General features: G+C 40.1%; 1 protein-coding gene across 1 annotated transcript; it reads right to left on the bottom strand.

Annotated features, from left to right (window-relative positions):
- Positions 203-956, bottom strand: LOC107636502 (proline-rich receptor-like protein kinase PERK2). Its single transcript, XM_016340005.1, has 2 exons — positions 894-956; positions 203-631 (listed from the first exon to the last, which is right to left on the bottom strand). Exons 1-2 carry the CDS (start codon positions 954-956, stop codon positions 203-205), a joined length of 492 nt encoding a protein of 163 aa, XP_016195491.1.

Below are 21071 nucleotides of genomic sequence, written 5' to 3'. Positions count from 1 at the left end.
ATATCATAGCAGCATCAGGATTGCAAAAACATAGAGCAATAAACAAGAACGGTGCAATGAAACAGACCTAAATCCACTAACCACAGCCTAAGCTACCTAATAACCTAAAAATCCACTACAGCATGCATATCTATCTATCCTAATTATGAACAGAAACAGAAAAAAAATTGTAAAATAATTGCGAAGGACAGAAAAGCGGCATTCATCGGAACCTGGTAGGCGTGAGGAGTAGAACAGGGTAAGAAAGCGTCTGGGTGGTGGCTGCGGCAGCATCCGGCGCAGTGGCAGGGTACGGCAGCGCGGTGGCGGCTGAGGGGGCAGTGGAAGAGGGGGAATGGGGATAGGGTTTTAGGGTAATTGATAGAGGAAGGGAGGGGGTTGCGGGTTGGTGGCGGAGGGGTGCGGCTGGATGGCCAGCGGTGGTGGGTGGTGGCCGCGGAGGGCAGTGGTGGAGGTGCGGCTGGATGGCCGGTGGTGGTGGGGTGGTGGTCGCGGAGGGCAGTGGTGGAGAGGGGAGAAGAGAGGAAGAAAGAAGAAGAAAGAAGGGGAGGGGGTGGTACGGCGGCGATGTCTGGAAGGCGGCGGCGTCTGGTTGGTGGCGCGGTAGTTGCTGGGTGGTGCTGGGTGGTGGCTGGGAGAAGAAGAAGAAGAAAGGGAGAAGAGGGTTGGGGGTAGGGGCTGCGCAACTGATAGGGTTCGGTGGCTGGAGGGTTATATTTTCAAATCCACACGATCGCGTGGGGCACGCGGTCGCGTGGTTGGGGTGAAAATGGGAGTGACGTGATCGCGTGGGGCGCGTGATCGCATGGAAGGGGTAAAAGAGGGGATGACGCGATCGCGTGGGTCGTGCGATCGCGTCGCTGGAAATTGTGCTAAATGCATGACTCCATCACCGTTTCAGCACAACTCTCTGTCTCCTTCTGGGGTGGTGTGCAATCCATGCAATGCGATCGCATCGCTCACGCGGTCACGTGGGATTGGTTTTGTGCAAGGGACGCGATCGCATGGGGCATGCGATCGCGTGGGCCAATTTGTGCAAAACGCACAAGGGCCGCACGATTCCAGCCTAACTTTCTGGACGTTGGATACTGACGCCGATCTCCAGGTCACGCGGCCGCGTGGATGACACGGTCGCGTGGATAGTGTGTTCGCAGTATGACGCGATCGCGTGGAGCATGCGGTCGCGTCGTGCATTTTTTTTATATGCATGAAAAATGCAGAATGCAACGATTAATATGAGCGCTATGCATGAGTCTAGGTTTAATAATAAAGAATGAAAAATAAAAACAAAGAACATGAATTAAACTGAAAAAGAAGCGACCATACCATGGTGGGTTGTCTCCTACCTAGCACTTTTAGTTAAAGTCCTTAAGTTGGACATTGGAGGAGCTTCCTGTTATGGCGGTTTATGTTTAAATTCGTCCAAAAATCTCCACCAGTGCTTGGAATGCCAATAGCCTCCGGGGTCCCAAACTAGGCATGCAAAGCTTCTAAACAGCTTCAAACATATTGTTAGGCTCCCGGGGTGACGGATGTCAGAATAGATTCCAGGATCCCAAGCCTTGCTATTAAATCCGCCTCTGTCTTGAGCTATATGTTTCCATCCGGGCGGTTTAAAAAGTAGAATCTCACCATGGTGACCAAACGTTCTCCGTGATCCATGCAATTGAGCATGATACCAATCCGTGTACTTAAGCGTGAAGCGTGGAACATTATTGAACCTTGTGCACCAGCTCTGAGTGCGAGCCATTTCCCTCTTACTATTAAAGCCGCAAAGAGCTCTAAGCTGGCCATCTGTTTCTAGCAAACCATATTCAAGTGAATAAGTAAAGTTATAGGTTAAGGATTGTACACACTTGAAGCTTGTATTAGGTGGTAATGGCCTTGGGATAGGTGTTTCTGGTGGTTCTATAAGTTCTACTCCCTTGTGCTCTTCTGTGAATTCCGCCACTTCCTTGCAAGGTTCTACAATTGTACCTATGTCCTGGTCAAAGTCTTCTATGTCTTCCTCATCACTTGAGTCATAGATTGGAGGTTGAGGGAAATCTACCTCTGCATCATCTTCGTATTCATCTGGGGAAGATTCTTTGATCTCGGAGAATTTACTTGCGGATGCAAGTTCATCACTAAGAGAGCTAGACTTGTGACTATCACTATCAAGGGAAATTACTTCTTGGATTATTCCGTCTGATTCTTCATAAGAAACTTTCCTTGGGGATTGTACAATATCCTCCTTAACATCAACTGTAGCATCCTTGACGGAGTTTTCCTCAATTCTGGATTCCCATGGAGGTTCAGCATCTCCTAGATCTTCAACCAACTCTTCTTCCTGAACAATGATAGCTTCTTCTACTTGTTCTAGTACGAATTCATTTTCTGTCTTGTCCACTGGAGTTTCTGGTATCTCTTTCATGCTGCGCTCTTCATTAGACTGTCCACATGGAGCTGTGGTTGACCCTTGTATATTTAAGCGTCTAGAAACCCATTGAATTACTACTTGCTCCAATTGTCGAATGGTTGTTTGAAATTTATTTACTATTTCCGTTAGGCAAACCTCTGCTTCTCGGGTTGTTGGACTTGGACATGATACAAAGGAAAGTGGTGGTGATTGGGAGCGATTGGATTGGTACTGGGGTAAGGAAGGATCATATGGTGGCGAATGGTGAAGAGAAGCTTGTGAGTGTGGTGGTTCAGGGTTATATTGAAAGGATGGTTTATATGCATGGGGTGAGGCTTGTTGTTAGTTACAAGGTTGTCCACCATATCTTTCAGCTGGGTATGCACAGTAGAATGGTCTTTGTCCAGGATATCTCGGAGGGTGTTGCTGCCAAAAGGGTTGATTAGATCCTCTTGGTTCCATCCATCCTTGATTGGTCTGACCTTGATGTGCGTTCCTGCTGTAACTTCTATTTCCTTTAACAATATTAGAACCAAACTCAAAGCGAGAGGGGTGAGAGTTCATGGTAGCAAATAAGAATAAAAAGGAAAAACAAAAATAAATAAACAAGCAAAAGAAAAATATTTACAATAACCAATAATAAGGCACACGTTAGCAGTTCCCCGGCAATGGCGCCATTTTGACGAGAGAACTTTTGCGTGGTCTAGAAAATTGCGGATAAATCCTCGTTGCAAGTATAGTTTCTAAACCTTCAAAGTCCTTTCATACAAATGTTTTGGGTGTCACAAGTAACAAACCCCTTTAAAAATTGTTAACCGAGTATTCAAACCTCGGGTCGTCTTCTCAAGGAACTGCAAGGAGGTATGTTCTTATTATTGGCTATAAAGGTTGTAATCGGGGTTTAGGAGGTGAGAAGCAAGTGATTTAAATGACAAGTAAAGTAAATGGCAATTAAAATAAATAATTACTGTAAAGCAACTTTTGGTAAGGAAAGAGAAATTAAAAGTCCACTTTGTTATCTCTCTCAACAGTAATGAAAGTTGAATCTAAATTCCACTTGGTCAACCTTTACTAAAGCAAAGGAAAGTCAAGGGACTAATTAAATTGACTTTTGAATCCTATTTATTTCCTAAGAAAAGGTGGGGATTACTGAAGTTTGGTTCAATTAGCAATATCACGATTATCAATTATGTTGAGTTTGATAACTATTGGGTTACTGATTTCTTAACCAGGACCAAGAAGAGGAAAAAGTAAAGTGCTGGAATAAAATATCTTCAATTCGGAAACAATGATAACTTAAATCAAGAGAACAATCATAGACTGAAAATACCTCAAATATTATCAATTCAAATAACAATCTGTAACATGGAAGAATTCATAGATTCAATTATAAAAGTAAATAATCAACTCAAGTACTGAAATAAATAAATAAAGTGAAAGGGAAGCTTAAAACAAAGAAACATAAAATCTTGATCGAGAGTCACTCTTAAAAATAAGAAGAAGTCCTAAATCCTAAGAGAGAGAGAGGGGAGAACCTCTCTCAAAACTAAATCTAAATCATTGAAAAATAAAATATGCGAGCTCTCTCCCAATGGATGCATTCCTCCACTTCATAACCTCTGGTCTATGCCTTCTGGACTTGGAATTCGGCCAAAAAGGGCTTCGGAATCCACTGGGGGTGTGTTTTGTAATTTCTGGTGTGTGGCCTCTGTCACGCGTCCGCGTGGGTCACGCGGTCGCGTCATCTGGAGCTTTTCCTTGCCACGCGGTCGCGTCAGTCACGTGTCCGCGTCGTATACGTTCTGCTTAAGGCACGCGGTCACGTCAGTCATGCGGCCGCGTCGCTGCTTCTTCGCTTCTGGCACGCGATCGCGTCGTCCATGCGATCGTGTGAATACCAGTTTCTTCAAAACTCCGTTTTGTGCTTTCCTTCCATTTTTGTATGTTTCCTTTTCTATCCTTTAAGTCATTCTGCCTTAAAAAATCTGAAAGTACTCAACACACTAATCACGGCATCGAATGGAGATAAAGGTAATATAAAATTATAATTAATTTTAAGGCTTAGGAAACATGTTTTTCATATACATTACATAATAAGGAAGGGAAAGTAAAACCATGCAATTAATATGAATAAGTAGGTGAAGGATTGAATAAATCACTCAAATTAAGCACAAAGTAACTCATGAAATATGGGTTTATCACACATATCAAGAGGTCTTTTAAGGGTTGTAATGGGGTTAAGGTCAAGGTAGGATTGTATTTGGCCAAGTGGACTAAAATCTGAATCCTTAATTTACTTTAAACTTTTCCACCTAATTTAGACAATCCATGTAATCATAATACAATATCTAACTATCCATTAACCATGTTTTCCACATATTCATGCATTCTAATTTCAAGTACAGTACATATGCATTGCTTTCACCATTTACTTTGGGGCATTTTGTCCCCTTTTTCTTATTTGCTCTTTTCTTTTATTTTCTTTTCTTTTCTTTTTCTCCTTTTTCATTTTTTTTATATATATCTATATTATTTTTTTTTCTCAATGCATATGATTAAATTATTGGATGCATGAATCATGTCCTAAACAATTTTTTTTTCACATTTTCATAAAATTCTAACATACTCAATTCTCAAACCAAATGTTTCCAAAGCCAATTTCTCCACACTTAAATCATAAGCACTCTCACTAGTCTAAGCTAACCAAGGATTCACATTAAGGACATTATTGTTTTTCACTTAGAGTTAATGATGTGCTAAAGTAAAGAACAAAGGGGTAAAATAGGCTCAAAATTGGTTTGCAAGGGATAATGAAAGGTAAGGCCATATGGGTATGTAAGCTCAGTGAAACAAAGGCCTCAATCATGTAAGTGTATGCATACATCAAATTATGGAAATATAGAATTAAGCAAGACAAAGATCACAATTTTAGAGAGAAAAACACACATCAAAAATAAAATATTGGTTGAAAAATGCAACCAATTCAAATAGGCTCAAAATCTCACTGGTTTTGTGTGTTCGAGCTCTAAACCATGTTCCAATATAATATTTCTTCAAACAAGTGTAACATTAAATTTTATTCAAATTAGTGAAATGCTCTAAAAGGTTTCTTGAAAAAGAAAATATTACTTCAACCAAGTGGTAAAATATGCAAAAAAATCAAATAATCATGCAATCAAACATGCAAATGCAACAACTAACAAGAAAAATAAAACATTGGTGTTGAGATAGAAAGGTACTAACCCACGGAGATCGGTATCGACCTCCCCACACTTAAAGATTGCACCGTCCTCGGTGCATGCTAAGATGTGCAAGTGGACGGGTGGTTTCAACTGATGCTTTTCTCTATAGATTGTGCAAATTGACTTGCCTGTCTCCCCATGTAAACATCTTTCGGTTCTCTTCCGGGTGGCCATCCTGAAAGAAAAAGGGAAGAAGGGTAACCCAGAAATAAAGATAGGAAAATAAATACAGTATGGGTGGGTTAATGCCAAATAATAAGGGTCTCAATTACATGGTAGCTACAATATGCAAGTGAGAAAACAATAGAAGCCATGGCATGCCAGTGGTACAAAATGTACAACAATGGGGAAGAGAGTGGGGAAGGAGAGATAATATAAATTCATGTCAATGTAAAAGTAATACAGATATAAAAGATTGGCATTGATTTAAATAATATTACTCAATCAGAATTAAACAAGTCATTAAGCACCAAGAAAATACCAGAAAAGATGTAACAGTTGAATAAGAACATTTGAACACCAATGGTAAAATAATAAATTTAGAAAAATAAAAATATGCAATGAATGAAAGTATGCAAATAAATAAGTAAAATAAAATAAAAGATAAGAAGAATGAGAAGGGAAAGAAGGGAAGAAGAAGTAAGTAAGAAAGGAGGGAGGAAAAATTACGATTGGAAAAGAAAAGATAAGATAATTGGCGCTGATCTGGATAGGTTGTGCGACGCTAGCGACGCGGTCGTGTGGGTGACGCGGTCGCGTGGTGCGCGATAAGGTTGGGTGACGCAGACGCGTGGGGCACGCGATCGCATGACTCGATTTGTGCTAGTGGCGTGAGTGCAGCCTCGCGGTCGCACAACTCTCTGTTCAAAACTTAGTATTGCCAAAATCCAGGGTGACGCGGTCGTGTGGTCGACGCGATCGCGCGGGTGGCCTTATTTCCAATATGACGCGGACGCGTGGGTGATGCGTTCGCATGGCAGGGCTTGTGCTGCTAGCACGGGTCCAGCCCAATTCCAGCTCAACTTTCGGCCATACACCCTTGTTATGTCGATTTACAGGGCCACGCGGTCGCGTGGGTGACGCGGACGCTTGGGGAAGCTATTTTGCAAATGACGCTGCCGCATCAGCGACGCGGTCGTGTTGGACGATTTATGCCATTGGCACACCTCCAGCCCTGCTCCTGCGTAACTCTCTGTTCAATTTCTTTTCCTCCTAACGCACTGGTGACACAGACGCATCAGCGACGTTGCCGCGTCACGTGCGTGCTTTTTTTTTTTTTTTTGAAAAGAAAATGCAGAATGCAGTGTTAATATGAATGTGATGCAAAACTCCAGGTTCAATAAAATAAAATAAAACTTGAAAACAAATAAAACTAAATAAAAATGAAAAAGGAATGATTATACCATGGTGGGTTGTCTCCCACCTAGCACTTTTAGTTAAAGTCCTTAAATTGGACATTTGATGAGCTTCCTGTTATGGTGGCTTGTGTTTGAACTCATCCAGGAATCTCCACCAATGTTTGTAATTCCAATAGCCTCTGGGGTTCCAAACTAGGCGCAGAAAGCCTTCAAGTAAGTTAAAGCAAGTTACAAGGCCCCAAGAGTGTTGATTGCCAGAATGAATTCCGGGGTCCCAAATCATGCTTTTGCACTCGTCTTCAAGTTGATTATCATGATTCCATCCGGGTGATTCAGCTTTAGAATTCTCACTGAAGCGTCCAAACAACTTCCTAGACCCATTCAATTGAGCTTTACACCAACCTTTGCGTTTAAACTTAAAGCTTCCAACCATAATGAACCTTGCAGGACAGTTCTCACCACTAACGATCTTCCTCTTACTCTTAATGCCACAAAGAGTTCTAAGTTGACCATCCGTCTCTAGTAGCCCATATTCAAGTGGAATTAGAAAGCTAAGGGATATGAATTTTACCCACTTGAATGTTGTGAAGGATGATGGCAACTTAGGGGGAGGGGTCTCCAATAACTTTGGCAAGGTGATTTCAAGCTCCACTCCATTGTGCTCTTCTCTGACAACTTCCACCTCTTTGAAAGCTTCTTCAATTTCAACCTCTTCTTCATTACTTACCAAGGGCATGGGAGGCTGTGCTTTTTCTTCTTGAATCTCCACCTCTTGATCAACCTCTTCCAAGTCTTTAACTGTGATATGCCTTGGAAGTTGTACACCCTCCTCAACATCAAATGCAACTGTCTTGAAAGGAGATTTTATGTCTTGACTTTCCCATGGAGGTTCAGCATCTCTTAAGTCTACAACCACTTCTTCCTCTGCAACTATTATGGCTTCTTCCACTTGTTCCAATACAAAGCCATGTTCCTCATTGTCCACCGAAGTTTCTAGTATTTCCTTCATGCTTTTCTCTTCTTTTGATTCTCCACATGTAGCCATGGGAGTTCTTTGAGTGCTCAGATATTGGGAAGCTGGTGCACGAAATTGTGATCATCAATGGCGCCATTAACATGGTATGCTCAATTGTAATCTCAACTCTTTATCACAACTTCGCACAACTAACCAGCAAGTGCACTGGGTCGTCCAAGTAATAAACCTTACGCGAGTAAGGGTCGATCCCACGGAGATTGTTGGTATGAAGAAAGCTATGGTCATCTTGTAAATCTCAGTCAGGCGGATTCAAATGGTTATGGATGATGAATGATTAACAGATAAATAAAACATAAAATAAAGATAGAGATACTTATGTAATTCATTGGTGAGAATTTCAGATAAGCGTATGAAGATGCTTTGTCCTTTCTGTCTCTCTGCTTTCCTACTGTCTTCATCCAATCCTTCTTACTCCTTTTCATGGCAAGCTGTATGTTGGGCATCACCGTTGTCAGTGGCTACAATCCCGTCCTCTTAGTGAAAATGTTCAACGCACTCTGTCACAGCACGGCTATTCATCTGTCGGTTCTCGATCATTTCGGAATAGAATCCAGTGATTCTCTGTCACTAATGCCAGCCCCAAAACGTGATCTAAGGTAGCATAGAACTACTCAAAGATTCGACTTCAAATACAATAGCAAAAGGTCCTATTTATAGAGAACTAGTAGCTTAGGGTTTACAAAAATGAGTAAATAACGTAAATATCCACTTCCGGGCCCACTTGGTGTGTTCTTGGGCTGAGCATTGAAGCATTTTCGTGCAGAGACTTTTCCTGGAATTAAACGCCAGCTTTTGTGCCAGTTTGGGCGTTTAACTCCCACTTTGGTGCCAGTTCCGGCGTTTAACGCTGGGAATTCTGATGCTGACTTTGAACGCCGATTTGGGCCATCAAATCTTGGATAAAGTATGGACTATTATATATTTCTGGAAAGCCCTGGATGTCTACTTTCCAACACAATTGAGAGCGCGCCATTTGGGCTTCTGTAGCTCCAGAAAATCCACTTCGAAGGCAGGGAGGTCAGAATCCAACAGCATCTGCAGACTGTAGTCCTTTTCAGCCTCTGAATCAGATTTTTGCTCAGGTCCCTCAATTTCGGCCAGAAAATACCTGAAATCACAAAAAAACACACAAACTCATAGTAAAGTCTAGAAAAGTGAATTTTAAATAAAAACTAATAAAAATATAATAAAAACTAACTAAAACATGCTAAAAACATACTAAAAATAATGCCAAAAAGCGTATAAATTATCCGCTCATCACAACACCAAACTTAAATTATTGCTTGTCCCCAAGAACCTGAAAATAAAATAGGATAAAAAGAAGAGAATATACAATGAATTCTAAAAACATCTATGAAGATCAGTATTAATTAGATGAACGGGACTTTTAGCTTTTTGCTTCTGAACAGTTTTGGCATCTCACTTTATCCTTTGAAGTTCAGAATGATTGGCATCTATAGGAACTCAGAATCCAGATAGTGTTACTGACTCTCCTTGGTAAGTATGTTGATTCTTGAACACAGCTACTTTATGAGTCTTGGCCGTGGCCCTAAGCATTTTGTTTTCCAGTATTACCACCGGATACATAAATGCCACAAACACATAACTGGGTGAACCTTTTTAGATTGTGACTCAGCTTTGCTAGTGTCCCCAATTAGAGGTGTCCAGGGTTCTTAAGCACACTCTTCTTTTTGCTTTGGACCACGACTTTAACCGCTCAGTCTCAAGTTTTCACTTGACACCTTCACGCCACAAACACATGGTTAGGGACAGCTTGTTTTAGCCGCTTAGGCCAGGATTTTATTCCTGTGGGCCCTCCTATCCACTGATGCTCAAAGCCTTGGATCCTTTTTATCACCCTTGCCTTTTGGTTTAAAGGGGTATTGGCTTTTTCTGCTTACTTTTCTTTTTTTTTTTTTTGCAAGCTTTTCACTGCTTTTTCTTGCTTCAAGAACCAATTTTATGATTTTTCAGATCATCAGATAACATTTCTCCTTTTCCTTTCATTCTTTCAAAAGCCAACAATTTTAACATTCATAAACAATCAAATTCAAAAATATGCACTGTTCAAGCATTCATTCAGAAAAACAATAGCATCGCCACCACATCAAAATAATTAAACTGTTTTAAAATTTGAAATTCATGCACTTCTTTTTCTTTTTCAATTAAAAACATTTTTTCATTTAAGAAAGGTGATGGATTTGTTTTTATAGCTTTAAGGCATAGACACTAATGATCATGTAATAAAGACACAAACATAAATAAACATAAAGCACAATTTTCGAAAAACAGAAAATAAAGAACAAGGAAATTAAAGAACGGGTCCACCTTAGTGATGGCAGCTTGTTCTTCCTCTTGAAGATCTTATGGAGTGCTTGAGCTCCTCAATGTCTCTTCCTTGCCTTTGTTGCTCCTCTCTCATGGTTCTTTGATCTTCTCTAATTTCATGGAGGAGGATGGAATGCTCTTGGTGCTCCACCCTTAGTTGTCCCATGTTGGAACTGAATTCTCCTAGGGAGGTGTTGATTTGCTCCCAATAGTTTTGTGGAGGAAAATGCATCCCTTGAGGCATCTCAGGGATTTCATGATGAAGAAATTCCTCATGCTCTTGTCCATGAGTGGGATCTCTTGTTTGCTCTATCCTTTTCTTAGTGATGTGCTTGTCCTCATCAATGAGGATGTCTTCCTCTATGTCAATTCCAGCCGAATTGCAGAGGTGACAAATGAGATGAGGGAAGGCTAACCTTGCCATAGTGGAGGACTTGTCCGCCACCTTGTAGAGTTCTTGGGATATAACCTCATGAACTTCCACTTCTTCTCCAATCATAATGCTATGTATCATGATAGCCCGGTCTATAGTAGCTTCGGACCGGTTGCTAGTGGGAATGATTGAGCATTGGATGAACTCCAACCATCCCCTAGCCACAGGCTTGAGGTCATGCCTTCTTAGTTGAACCGGCTTCCCTCTTGAATCTCTCTTCCATTGAGTGCCCTCGTCACAGATGTCCATGAGGACTTGGTCCAACCTTTGATCAAAGTTGACCCTTCTAGTGTAGGGGTGTGCATCTCTTTGCATCATGGGCAAGTTGAATGCCAACCTTACATTTTCCTGACTAAAATCTAAGTATTTCCCTCGGACCATTGTAAGCCAATTCTTAGGGTCCGGGTTCACACTTTGATCATGGTTCTTGGTGATCCATGCATTGGCATAGAACTCTTGAACCATTAAGATTCTGACTTGTTGAATGGGGTTGGTGAGAACTTCCCAACCTCTTCTTCGGATCTCATGTCGGATCTCCGGATATTCGCCCTTTTTGAGCTTAAAAGGGACCCCGGGGATCACCTTCTTCTTGGCCACAACTTCATAGAAGTGGTTTTGATGCACCCTTGAGAGGAATCTCTCCATCTCCCATGACTCGGAAGTGGAAGCTTTTGCCTTCCCTTTCCTCTTTCTAGAGGTTTCTCCGGCCTTTGGTGCCATAAATGGTTATGGAAAAACAAAAAGCTTTAGCTTTTACCACACCAAACTTAGAAGGTTGCTCGTCCTCGAGCAAAAGAAGAAAGAAGATAGTATAAGAAGAAGAAATAGAGGAGATGGAGTGGGCTTTGTGTTTCGGCCAAGGGGGAGAAGTGGTGTTTAGGTTGTGTAAAAATGAAGGAGTGAAGATGGGTTTATATAGGGGTGAGAGGGGGGGTGTATGGTTTGGCTATAGAGGGTGGGTTTGGGAGGGAAAGTGGTTTAAATTTAGATGGTGAGGTAGGTGGGGTTTTATGAAGGATGGATGTGAGTGGTGAAGAGAATGGTAGGATTTGATAAGTGAGGGGTTTTTGGGGAAGAGGTATTGAGGTGATTGGTGAATGGGTGAAGAAGAGAGAGAGTGGTGGGGTAGGTGGGGATCTTGTGGGATCCATAGATCCTGAGATGTCAAGGATATCTCATCCCTGCACTAAGTGGCGTGCAAAACGTCCTTTTCTGCCACTCCTGGCGTTAAACGCCAGGCTGCTGCCCATTTCTGGTGTTTAACGCCAGCTTCTTGCCCATTCTTGGCGTTAAACGCCAGTCTGGTGCCCTTTTCTGGCGTTAAACGCCCAGAATGGTGCCAGACTGGGCGTTTAACGCCCATTCTGCTATGGCCTCCCAACACCAAACTTAGAGTTTGACTGTGGGGGCTCTGTTTGACTCTGTATTGAGAGAAGCTCTTCGTGCTTCCTCTCCATGGTGACAGAGGGATATCCTTGAGCTTTAAACACAAGGGAGTCTCCATTCACTTGAATAATCAATTCTCCTCTGTCAACATCAATCACAACTTTTGCTGTGGCTAGGAAGGGTCTGCCAAGGATGATGGATTCATCCATACACTTCCCAGTTTTTAGGACTATGAAATCAGCAGGGATGTAATGGTCTTCAACCTTTACCAAGACATCCTCTACAAGTCCATAAGCTTGTTTCTTTGAATTGTATGCCATCTCCAGTGAGATTCTTGCAGCTTGTACCTCAATGATCCCTAGCTTCTCCATTACAGAGAGAGGCATAAGGTTTATGCTTGACTCTAGGTCACACAGAGCCTTCTCAAGGGTCATGGTGCCTATGGTACAAGGGATTGAGAACTTTCCAGGGTCCTATCTCTTTTGAGGTAATCTCTGCCTAGTCAAGTCATCCAGTTCTTTGATGAGCAATGGAGGTTCATTCTCCCAAGTCTCATTACCAAATAACTTGGCATTTAGCTTCATGATTGCTCCAAGGTACTTAGCAACTTGCTCTTCAGTGACATCTTCATCCTCTTCAGAGGAAGAATACTCATCAGAGCTCATGAATGGCAGAAGTAGATTTAATGGAATCTCTATGGTCTCAGTATGAGCCTCAGATTCCCATGGTTCCTCATTAGGGAACTCCATGGAGGTCAGTGGGCATCCATTGAGGTCTTCCTCAGTGGGAATCACTGCCTTTTCCTCCTCTCCATGTTTGGCCATGTGAGATGTGGTTATGGCCTTGCACTATCTTTTTGGATTCTCTTCTGTATTGCTTGGGAGAGTGCTAGGAGGGAGTTCAGTAATTTTCTTACTCAGCTGACCCAATTGTGCCTCCAAATTTCTAATGGAGGACCTTGTTTTAGTCATGAAACTTTGAGTGGTTTTGATTAGATCAGAGACAATGGTTGCTAAGTCAGAGTGGCTTTGCTTAGCATTCTCTGTCTGTTGCTGAGAAGATGATGGAAAATGCTTGCTATTGCTAAACCTGTTTCTTCCATTATTGTTGTTGTTGAAACCTTGTTGAGGTCTCTGTTGATCCTTCTATGAGAGATTTGGGGTGATTTCTCCATGAAGGATTATAGGTGTTTCCATAGGGTTCTCCCATGTAATTCACCTCTTCCATTGCTGGGTTCTCAGGATCATAAGCTTCTTCTTCAGAGGAAGCTTCCTTAGTACTGCCTGTTGCTGCTTGCATTCCAGACAGACTCTGAGAAATTATATTGACTTGTTGGGTCAATATTTTATTCTGAGCCAATATAGCATTCAGAGTATCAATCTCAAGAACTTCTTTCTTCTGAGTTGTCCCATTATTCACAGGATTCCTTTCAGAGGTGTACATGAATTGGTTATTTGCAACCATTTCAATGAGTTCTTGAGCTTCTGCGGGCGTCTTCTTCAGATGAAGAGATCCTCCAGCAGAGTTATCCAATGACATCTTGGATAGTTCAGACAGACCATCATAGAAGATTCCTATGATGCTCCATTCTGAAAGCATGTCAGAAGGGCACCTTCTGATCAATTTCTTGTATCTCTCCCAAGCTTCATAGAGGGATTCACCATCCTTCTGTCTAAAGGTTTAGACTTCCACTCTAAGCTTACTCAATTTTTGAGGTGGAAAGAACTTTGCCAAGAAGGCATTGACTAGCTTTTCCCAAGAGTTCAGGCTTTCCTTAGGTTGTGAATCCAACCATGTTATAGCTCTGTCTCTTACAGCAAAAGGAAAAAGCATAAGTCTGTAGACTTCAGGGTCAACCCCATTGGCCTTGACAGTGTCACAGATTTGCAAGAATTCAGCTAAGAACTGATGAGGATCTTCCAATGGAAGTCCATGAAACTTGCAATTCTGTTGCATTAGAGAAACTAATTTAGGCTTAAGCTCAAAGTTGTTTGCTCCAATGACAGGGATAGAGATGCTTCTCCCATAGAAATCAGGAGTAGGTGCAGTGAAGTCACCAAGCACCTTCCTTGCATTGTTGGCATTGTTGTTGTTTTCGGCTGCCATGGTTTCTTCTTCTTTAAAGAGTTCTGTTAGGCCCTCTAAAGAGAATTGTTCTTTAGCTTCTCTTAGCTTTCTCTTCAAGGTCCTTTCAGGTTCAGGATCAGCTTGAACAAGTATGCCTTTATCTTTGTTCCTGCTCATATGAAAGAGAAGAGAACAAGAAAGCAAGGAATCCTCTATGTCACAGTATAGAGATTCCTTAAGGTGTCAGAGGAAAAGAAGAATAGAAGGAGGAGGTGGAGAAGAGGGAATTCGAACTTATCAAGAGGGACAGAGTTCGAATTGCACCTTGATGAGGAGCCTTAGTCCTTTAAATAGAAGGATGTAAAAAGAGGGGAAGAATTTTCGAAAACAATTTAAAAAGATTTTGAAATAATTAAAAAGAAATTTGAAAATTTGATTGAGATTTTTGAAAACTAAGATTCGGAAAGAAATAAAGTGATTTTTTAAAAAAAAGATTTTGAAATTAGAAAAAGATATGATTGAAAAAATTAATTTTGAAAAAGATGTGATTGAAAAGATATGTTTGAAAAGATATGATTGAAAATCAATTTAGAAAAAAAAATTTTAAAATTAAAGTTGATTACTTGACTATCAAGAAATTAAAAGATATGATTTTAAAATTTAAAGTTTGATACTTTCTTAATAGGCAAGTAAGAACTTGAAAATTTTGAAGTAAATCTTTAATTGAAGCAAGGATTTTTGAAAATAGAAAAATAAATATAAAATGGAAAGAAATTGATTTTGAAAGAGATATGATTGAAAAGATATGATATGAAAAAGATTTGATTTTGAAAAATTATGAAAACTTAAAAAAAATGTGCATTAAAAACAAAATCTTCCCTCTTGTGTCATCCTGGCGTTAAAGGCCCAAAATGGTATCCATTCTGGCGTTTAACGCCCAAAATGCTACCCTTTTGGGCGTTAAACGCCAGTTTTCCTTCTTCACTGGGCGTTTTGAACGCCCAGCTTTTTCTGTGTAATTCCTCTGTAGCATGTTCTGAATCTTCAATTCTCTGTATTATTGACTTGAAAAGACACATTTTTAAAAAAGCAGCAAAATTGATAGAAATCAACAAGCTCTTGTGATGATAAGTTGAAACCTCGGTCCAAAAGATTAGACATGGTTTCACAACCAGCTAGACTTCAACAGATCATCATGAAACTCTAGAATTCATTCTTAAAAACTCTGAAGAAAAAATAAAATTTTTTTTTTGAATTTTTTGAAAATAAAATGTAAAAAGACTTAAACATAAAATATAATTACCTAATCTGAGCAACAAGATGAACCGTCAGTTGTCCAAACTCAAACAATCCCCGGCAACGGCGCCAAAAACTTGGTGCACAAAATTGTGATCATCAATGGCACTATCAACATGGTACGCTCAATTGTAATCTCAACTCTTTATCACAACTTCGCACAACTAACTAGCAAGTGCACTGGGTCGTCCAAGTAATAAACCCTACGCGAGTAAGGGTCGATACCACGGAGATTGTTGGTATGAAGCAAGCTATGGTCATCTTGTAAATCTCAGTCAGGCGGATTCAAATGGTTATGGATGATGAATGATTAAAAGATAAATAAAACATAAAATAAAGATAGAGATACTTATGTAATTCATTGGTGAGAATTTCAGATAAGCGTATGAAGATGCTTTGTCCCTTCTGTCTCTCTGCTTTCCTACTGTCTTTATCCAATCCTTCTTACTCCTTTCCATGGCAAGCTGTATATTGGGCATCACCGTTGTCAGTGGCTACAATCCCGTCCTCTCAGTGAAAATGTTCAACGCACTCTGTCATAGCACGGCTATTCATCTGTCGGTTCTGGATCATGTCGGAATAGAATCCAGTGATTCTTTTGCGTCTGTCACTAACGCCCCACAATCACGAGTTTGAAGCTCGTCACAGTCATTCAATCCTTGAATCCTACTCAGAATACCACAGACAAGGTTTAGACCTTCCGGATTCTCAAGAATGCCGCCATCAATTCTAGCTTATACCACGAAGATTCTGATTAAGGAATCCAAGAGATAAACACTCAATCAAAGGTAGAACGGAGGTGGTTGTCAGACACACGTTCATAGGTGAGAATGATGATGAGTGTCACAGATCATCACATTCATCAAGTTGAAGAATAAGTGATATCTTAGAAAAAGAACAAGCTGAATTGAATAGAAGAACAATAGTAATTGCAGTGATACTCGAGGTACAGCAGAGCTCCACACCTTAATCTATGGTGTGTAGAAACTCCACCGTTGAAAATACATAAGAACATGGTCTAGGCATGGCCATAAAGCCAGCCCCAAAACGTGATCTAAGGTAGCATAGAACTACTCAAAGATTCGACTTCAAATACAATAGCAAAAGGTCCTATTTATAGAGAACTAGTAGCTTAGGGTTTACAAAAATGAGTAAATGATGTAAATATCCACTTCCGGGCCCACTTGGTGTGTGCTTGGGCTGAGCATTGAAGCATTTTCGTGTAGAGACTTTTTCTGGAGTTAAACGCCAGCTTTTGTGCCAGTTTGGGCGTTTAACTCCCACTTTGGTGCCAGTTCCGGCGTTTAACGCTGGGAATTCTGATGCTAACTTTGAATGCCGGTTTGGGCCATCAAATCTTGGGCAAAGTATGGACTATTATATATTGCTGGAAAGTCCTGGATGTCTACTTTCCAACGCATTTGAGAGTGCACCAATTGGGTTTCTGTAGCTCCAGAAAATCCACTTCGAGTGCAGGGAGGTCAGAATCCAACAGCATCTGCAGTCCTTTTCAGCCTCTGAATCAGATTTTTGCTTAGGTCCCTCAATTTCAGCCAGAAAATACCTGAAATCACAGAAAAACACACAAACTCATAGTAAAGTCTAGAAAAGTAAATTTTAAATAAAAACTAGTAAAAATATAATAAAAACCAACTAAAACATGCTAAAAACATACTAAAAATAATGCCAAAAAGCGTATAAATTATCCGCTCATCAGAAGCTATTATATTTACTAACTCGCTGAAGGCGGCCGTGAAATTTTGCACACACTTATTCATCCTTTCTTGCCTTTGAAGAATAACACGAAGTCTGTCATCCATTGGAGGTTGGGGTGGATGTGAGGATTCATTGGTTGGGAGAGAGGGTTCATAATAGGAAGGTGGTTCATCTTGATAATGATATGGAGATGGTGAATATTAAGGTTGTGGTTCATGAGAGTAGTTGTGTTGGAAAGGTAGTGGTTCTATGTATGGTTCATATGGTTCATAAGGTGGTTGGTATGGTGGATGAGGGTTAGGATCATATGGAGGTGAATGGTGAAAAGGGGCTTGTGAGTTTGGTGGTCCAAAGTCATGTTGAGGAGAGGGTTTATAGGCATATGGTGGTGGTTGTTGATAGTCCATTGGGGGTGGTTGTTGCCATGAGGGTTGATCAAATCCTTGTGGCTCCTCCCATCTTTGATTATTCCAACCTTGATGCCTGTTCTCATTGTAATTTCCTCTTCCTGCAATATAATTGTAACCAGACTCATAGCCAAAGGGGTGAGAGTTCATAGTAGCAAATAAAATTAAAAACAAAAATAAAAACAAATTTAAATTAAAAGGTTATTTAAATTTTGAATTTAAAAATTAAATTTTGAAACTTTAAATTTTAAATTTTTGAATTTTGAATTTTTGAAATTTGAAATTTAAAAATTTTTAAATTTGAATTTTGAAAATTTTTAAAATTGAATTTTGAAATTTGATTTTAGAAATAAGATAAGATAAAATAAAAATTTTAAAATAAAAACCAATAATCTCTTAACTTAAGAAAAATCAAAAATAAAAACAAAAATAAAAACAAATAAACAAGCAAAAATAAAATATTTACAATAACCAATAATAAGGCACACGTTTGCAATTCCCCGGCAACGACGCCATTTTGAAAGAACTGAAGATTGATGGTTTAGAAGTTATAGTAAACTCTCGTTGTAAGTATAGTTACTAAACCAAGCAATCAACCTTTCTTACAAACATTTTGGTTGTCAAAAGTAACAAACCCCTAAATAAATTGTTAACCGAAGTATTCAAACCTCGGGTCGTCTTCTCAAGGAATTGCAGGGAAGTATTCTTATTATTGGTTATGAGTTTTGTAAATTGGGGTTTTAGGAGTTTGGGCAATGGGCACAGATATATTTAAATGACAAATAAAATAAATAAATAAATAACTGTAAAATAAACTTTTGGCAAGGTATGAGAAATTGGAAGTCCAGACTTAGTTATCCTTATCAATAATAATGAAAGTTGAATCTTAATTCCACTTAGTTGACCTTTACTAAAGCAAAGGAAGGTCAAGGGACAAATTGGTTTGATCTTCGAATCCTATTTATTTCCTAAGAAAAGATTGGGATTATTGAAATTCAATTCAATTGGCAAGATAATAATTATTAATTATGCTTTTGAATTGGATAACTCCTGAGTTACTGATTTCTTAACCAAAATCAAAAGGGAAAAAAAGTAAATTTACTGGAATAAAAATGCCTTCAGATGGGAAGCAATAATCATGTAAATAAAAGAAAGCAATAATAACTGAAATACCTTAAATAATATTAATTCAAAGAAAATCATAACATGAATGTAGCATAAGCCAAATAGGCAACATAACTAATATAAGCATTAAAATATCTGAAAATAAGAGATAAATATAAAGTAAAAGAACATTGAACCTGGGATTTAGAGGCACTTCTAAAACTAAGAAAAATCCTAAATCCTAATCCTATGAGAGAGGAGAGAACCTCTCTCTCTAAAAACTACATCTACTCCTAAAATTGTGAATATGAAAGCCTGATTATGAATGGATGCATTCTTCCACTTTATAGCCTCTAATCTATGTTTTCTGGGCCGCAAACTGGGTCGAGAACAGCCCAGAAATCGCTGGAGAAGAATTCAAACACGCTGATTTCCGTCACTGCAACGCGGCCGCATGGAGCACGCGGTCGTGTCACCTAGCGTCAGAGAAACTATGGCATAATACATATCAAATCGAAGTCCCGGACGTTAGCTTTCTAACGCAATTGGAACCGCATCGTTTGGACCTCTGTAGCTAAAGTTATAGCCGTTTGAGTGCGAAGAGGTTAGGCTGGACAACTTAGCAATTTCTCCAGCTTCTTGTATTCCTTCAACTTTTGCATGCTTCCTTTCCATCCTCTGAGCCATTCCTTCCCTGTAATCCCTGAAATCACTTAACACACATATCAAGGCATCTAATGGTGATATGAGAGGATTAATATTAGAAATTATAAGTCCAAAGAAGCATGTTTTCAATCAAAGCACATAATTAGGAAGGCAAATGTAAAACCATGCAAATAGTATGAATAAGTGGGTAAAGAGTTGATAAAAACCACTCAATTGAGCACAAGATAAACCATAAAATAGTGGTTTATCACCCATACTCCAAGACTTACAATCCTTGTTGGAGGAACCACCCAAACTTTGGGTGGGGAAATCAACAAGACCAAGGCCAAGATCAGAGATGCCACAACCCCAACAATAATGCAGCTCACCAACATTCCACACAGAGATCATATCAGCACCCACCTAACAACACACCTCAACATCCATACCAAAGCCAAAATGGCCCTTCTCATCCCTCCAATCTCAACTCACCATCATCGGAAGAAAGACTATCAAGGATTGAGACTCTACTTGAAGGCATATGCAAAGAGATTCAAGATAACAAGGTGTTCAAAGAGGAGGTGCGAGCTAATCTCAAAAACCAGGGAGACACCATTCAGAGGCTGGAATTTCAAGTGGGATACCTCTCTGAAAAGATTCCCAAACCTACTGATAACTTCCCAAGTGACACAGAGAAGAACCCGAGAGGTGAAGCAAAGAAGGTCAGATGGGAAGATTGCAAGATGGTCACTATAAGTGATAAGGGGACTGAGGAAGAGCCGAACAAACCATTAGAACAACCTGGAGATACATCAGCAGAGAAACAGGAAGAGGATCACCAAGAAACCAAAATTTCACAGAAGGAGCTGCTGAGACTCTATGCACCCTTTCCCCAAAAACTCAAGAGTGGTGTAGAAAATAGAATATACTCAAGGTTTCTTGACATGTTTGCATCTCTCCATGTAAACATACCATTCATCAAGGCCCTCCAACAAATGCCCTCATACATTAAGTATATGAAGGAGCTGCTGACCAGGAAAAGCTCACTCAAAGGAAGGCAAACAATAGTGATGAATAAGGAGTGCAGTGCTCTCATTCAACCAGAGATGCCTACAAAAAAGAAGGACCCAGGGAGTTTTCATATCCTCTGTGCCATAGGAGGAACAATGTTTGACAAAGGACTCTGTGACCTAGGAGCAAGCATCAACTTAATGCCCTTATCCCTTATGAAGAAGCTGCAGATCAATGAGCTAATGCCCAGAGACGTAGTCATCAGGCTGGTTGACAAAACTCAAAAACAAGCAGTAGGAGTGGTTGAAAACGTGTTGGTAAAGGTTGGAAACTACTTCCTTCCTACAGACTTTGTCATATTGGAAATGGAAGAGAGTCACCTTCACCCAATAATATTGGGAAGACCATTCCTAGCTACAGTCAGAGTGCTCATAGATGTGGAGCGAGGAGAGCTAATATTGAGAATACATGACGAACAACTCGCATTCAATGTCTTCAAACCCTCAAAAGAAGCAGATCAGGAAAGCAAGGAACCAAGGAAAGAGCACGACAAAGCACTGGTGGAAGAAATAAGCATTGAATCACAGGGAATCCCTTTGGTTGATGAACAAGATAATCAGCAGCTGTCACAACTCAAGGAAAAT

The sequence above is a fragment of the Arachis ipaensis genome, chromosome B04, assembly GCF_000816755.2.
Source record: "Arachis ipaensis cultivar K30076 chromosome B04, Araip1.1, whole genome shotgun sequence".
NCBI classification, from domain to species: domain Eukaryota; kingdom Viridiplantae; phylum Streptophyta; class Magnoliopsida; order Fabales; family Fabaceae; genus Arachis; species Arachis ipaensis.
The sequence above is the reverse complement of the archived record's forward strand: the minus strand, read 5'-3'. Positions and strand labels throughout refer to the sequence as shown.

What these genes read in the sequence shown, in the direction of transcription:
- LOC107636502 (XM_016340005.1), bottom strand. Translation starts at nt 956, where the DNA reads ATGCGATCGCATTGCATGGATTGCACACCACCCCAGAAGGAGACAGAG. An exon ending in CAGAGAGTTGTGCTGAAACG is followed by an intron (nt 632 to 893) that starts GTGATGGAGTCA and finishes TTCTTCTCCCAG; the next exon opens with CCACCACCCAGCACCACCCA.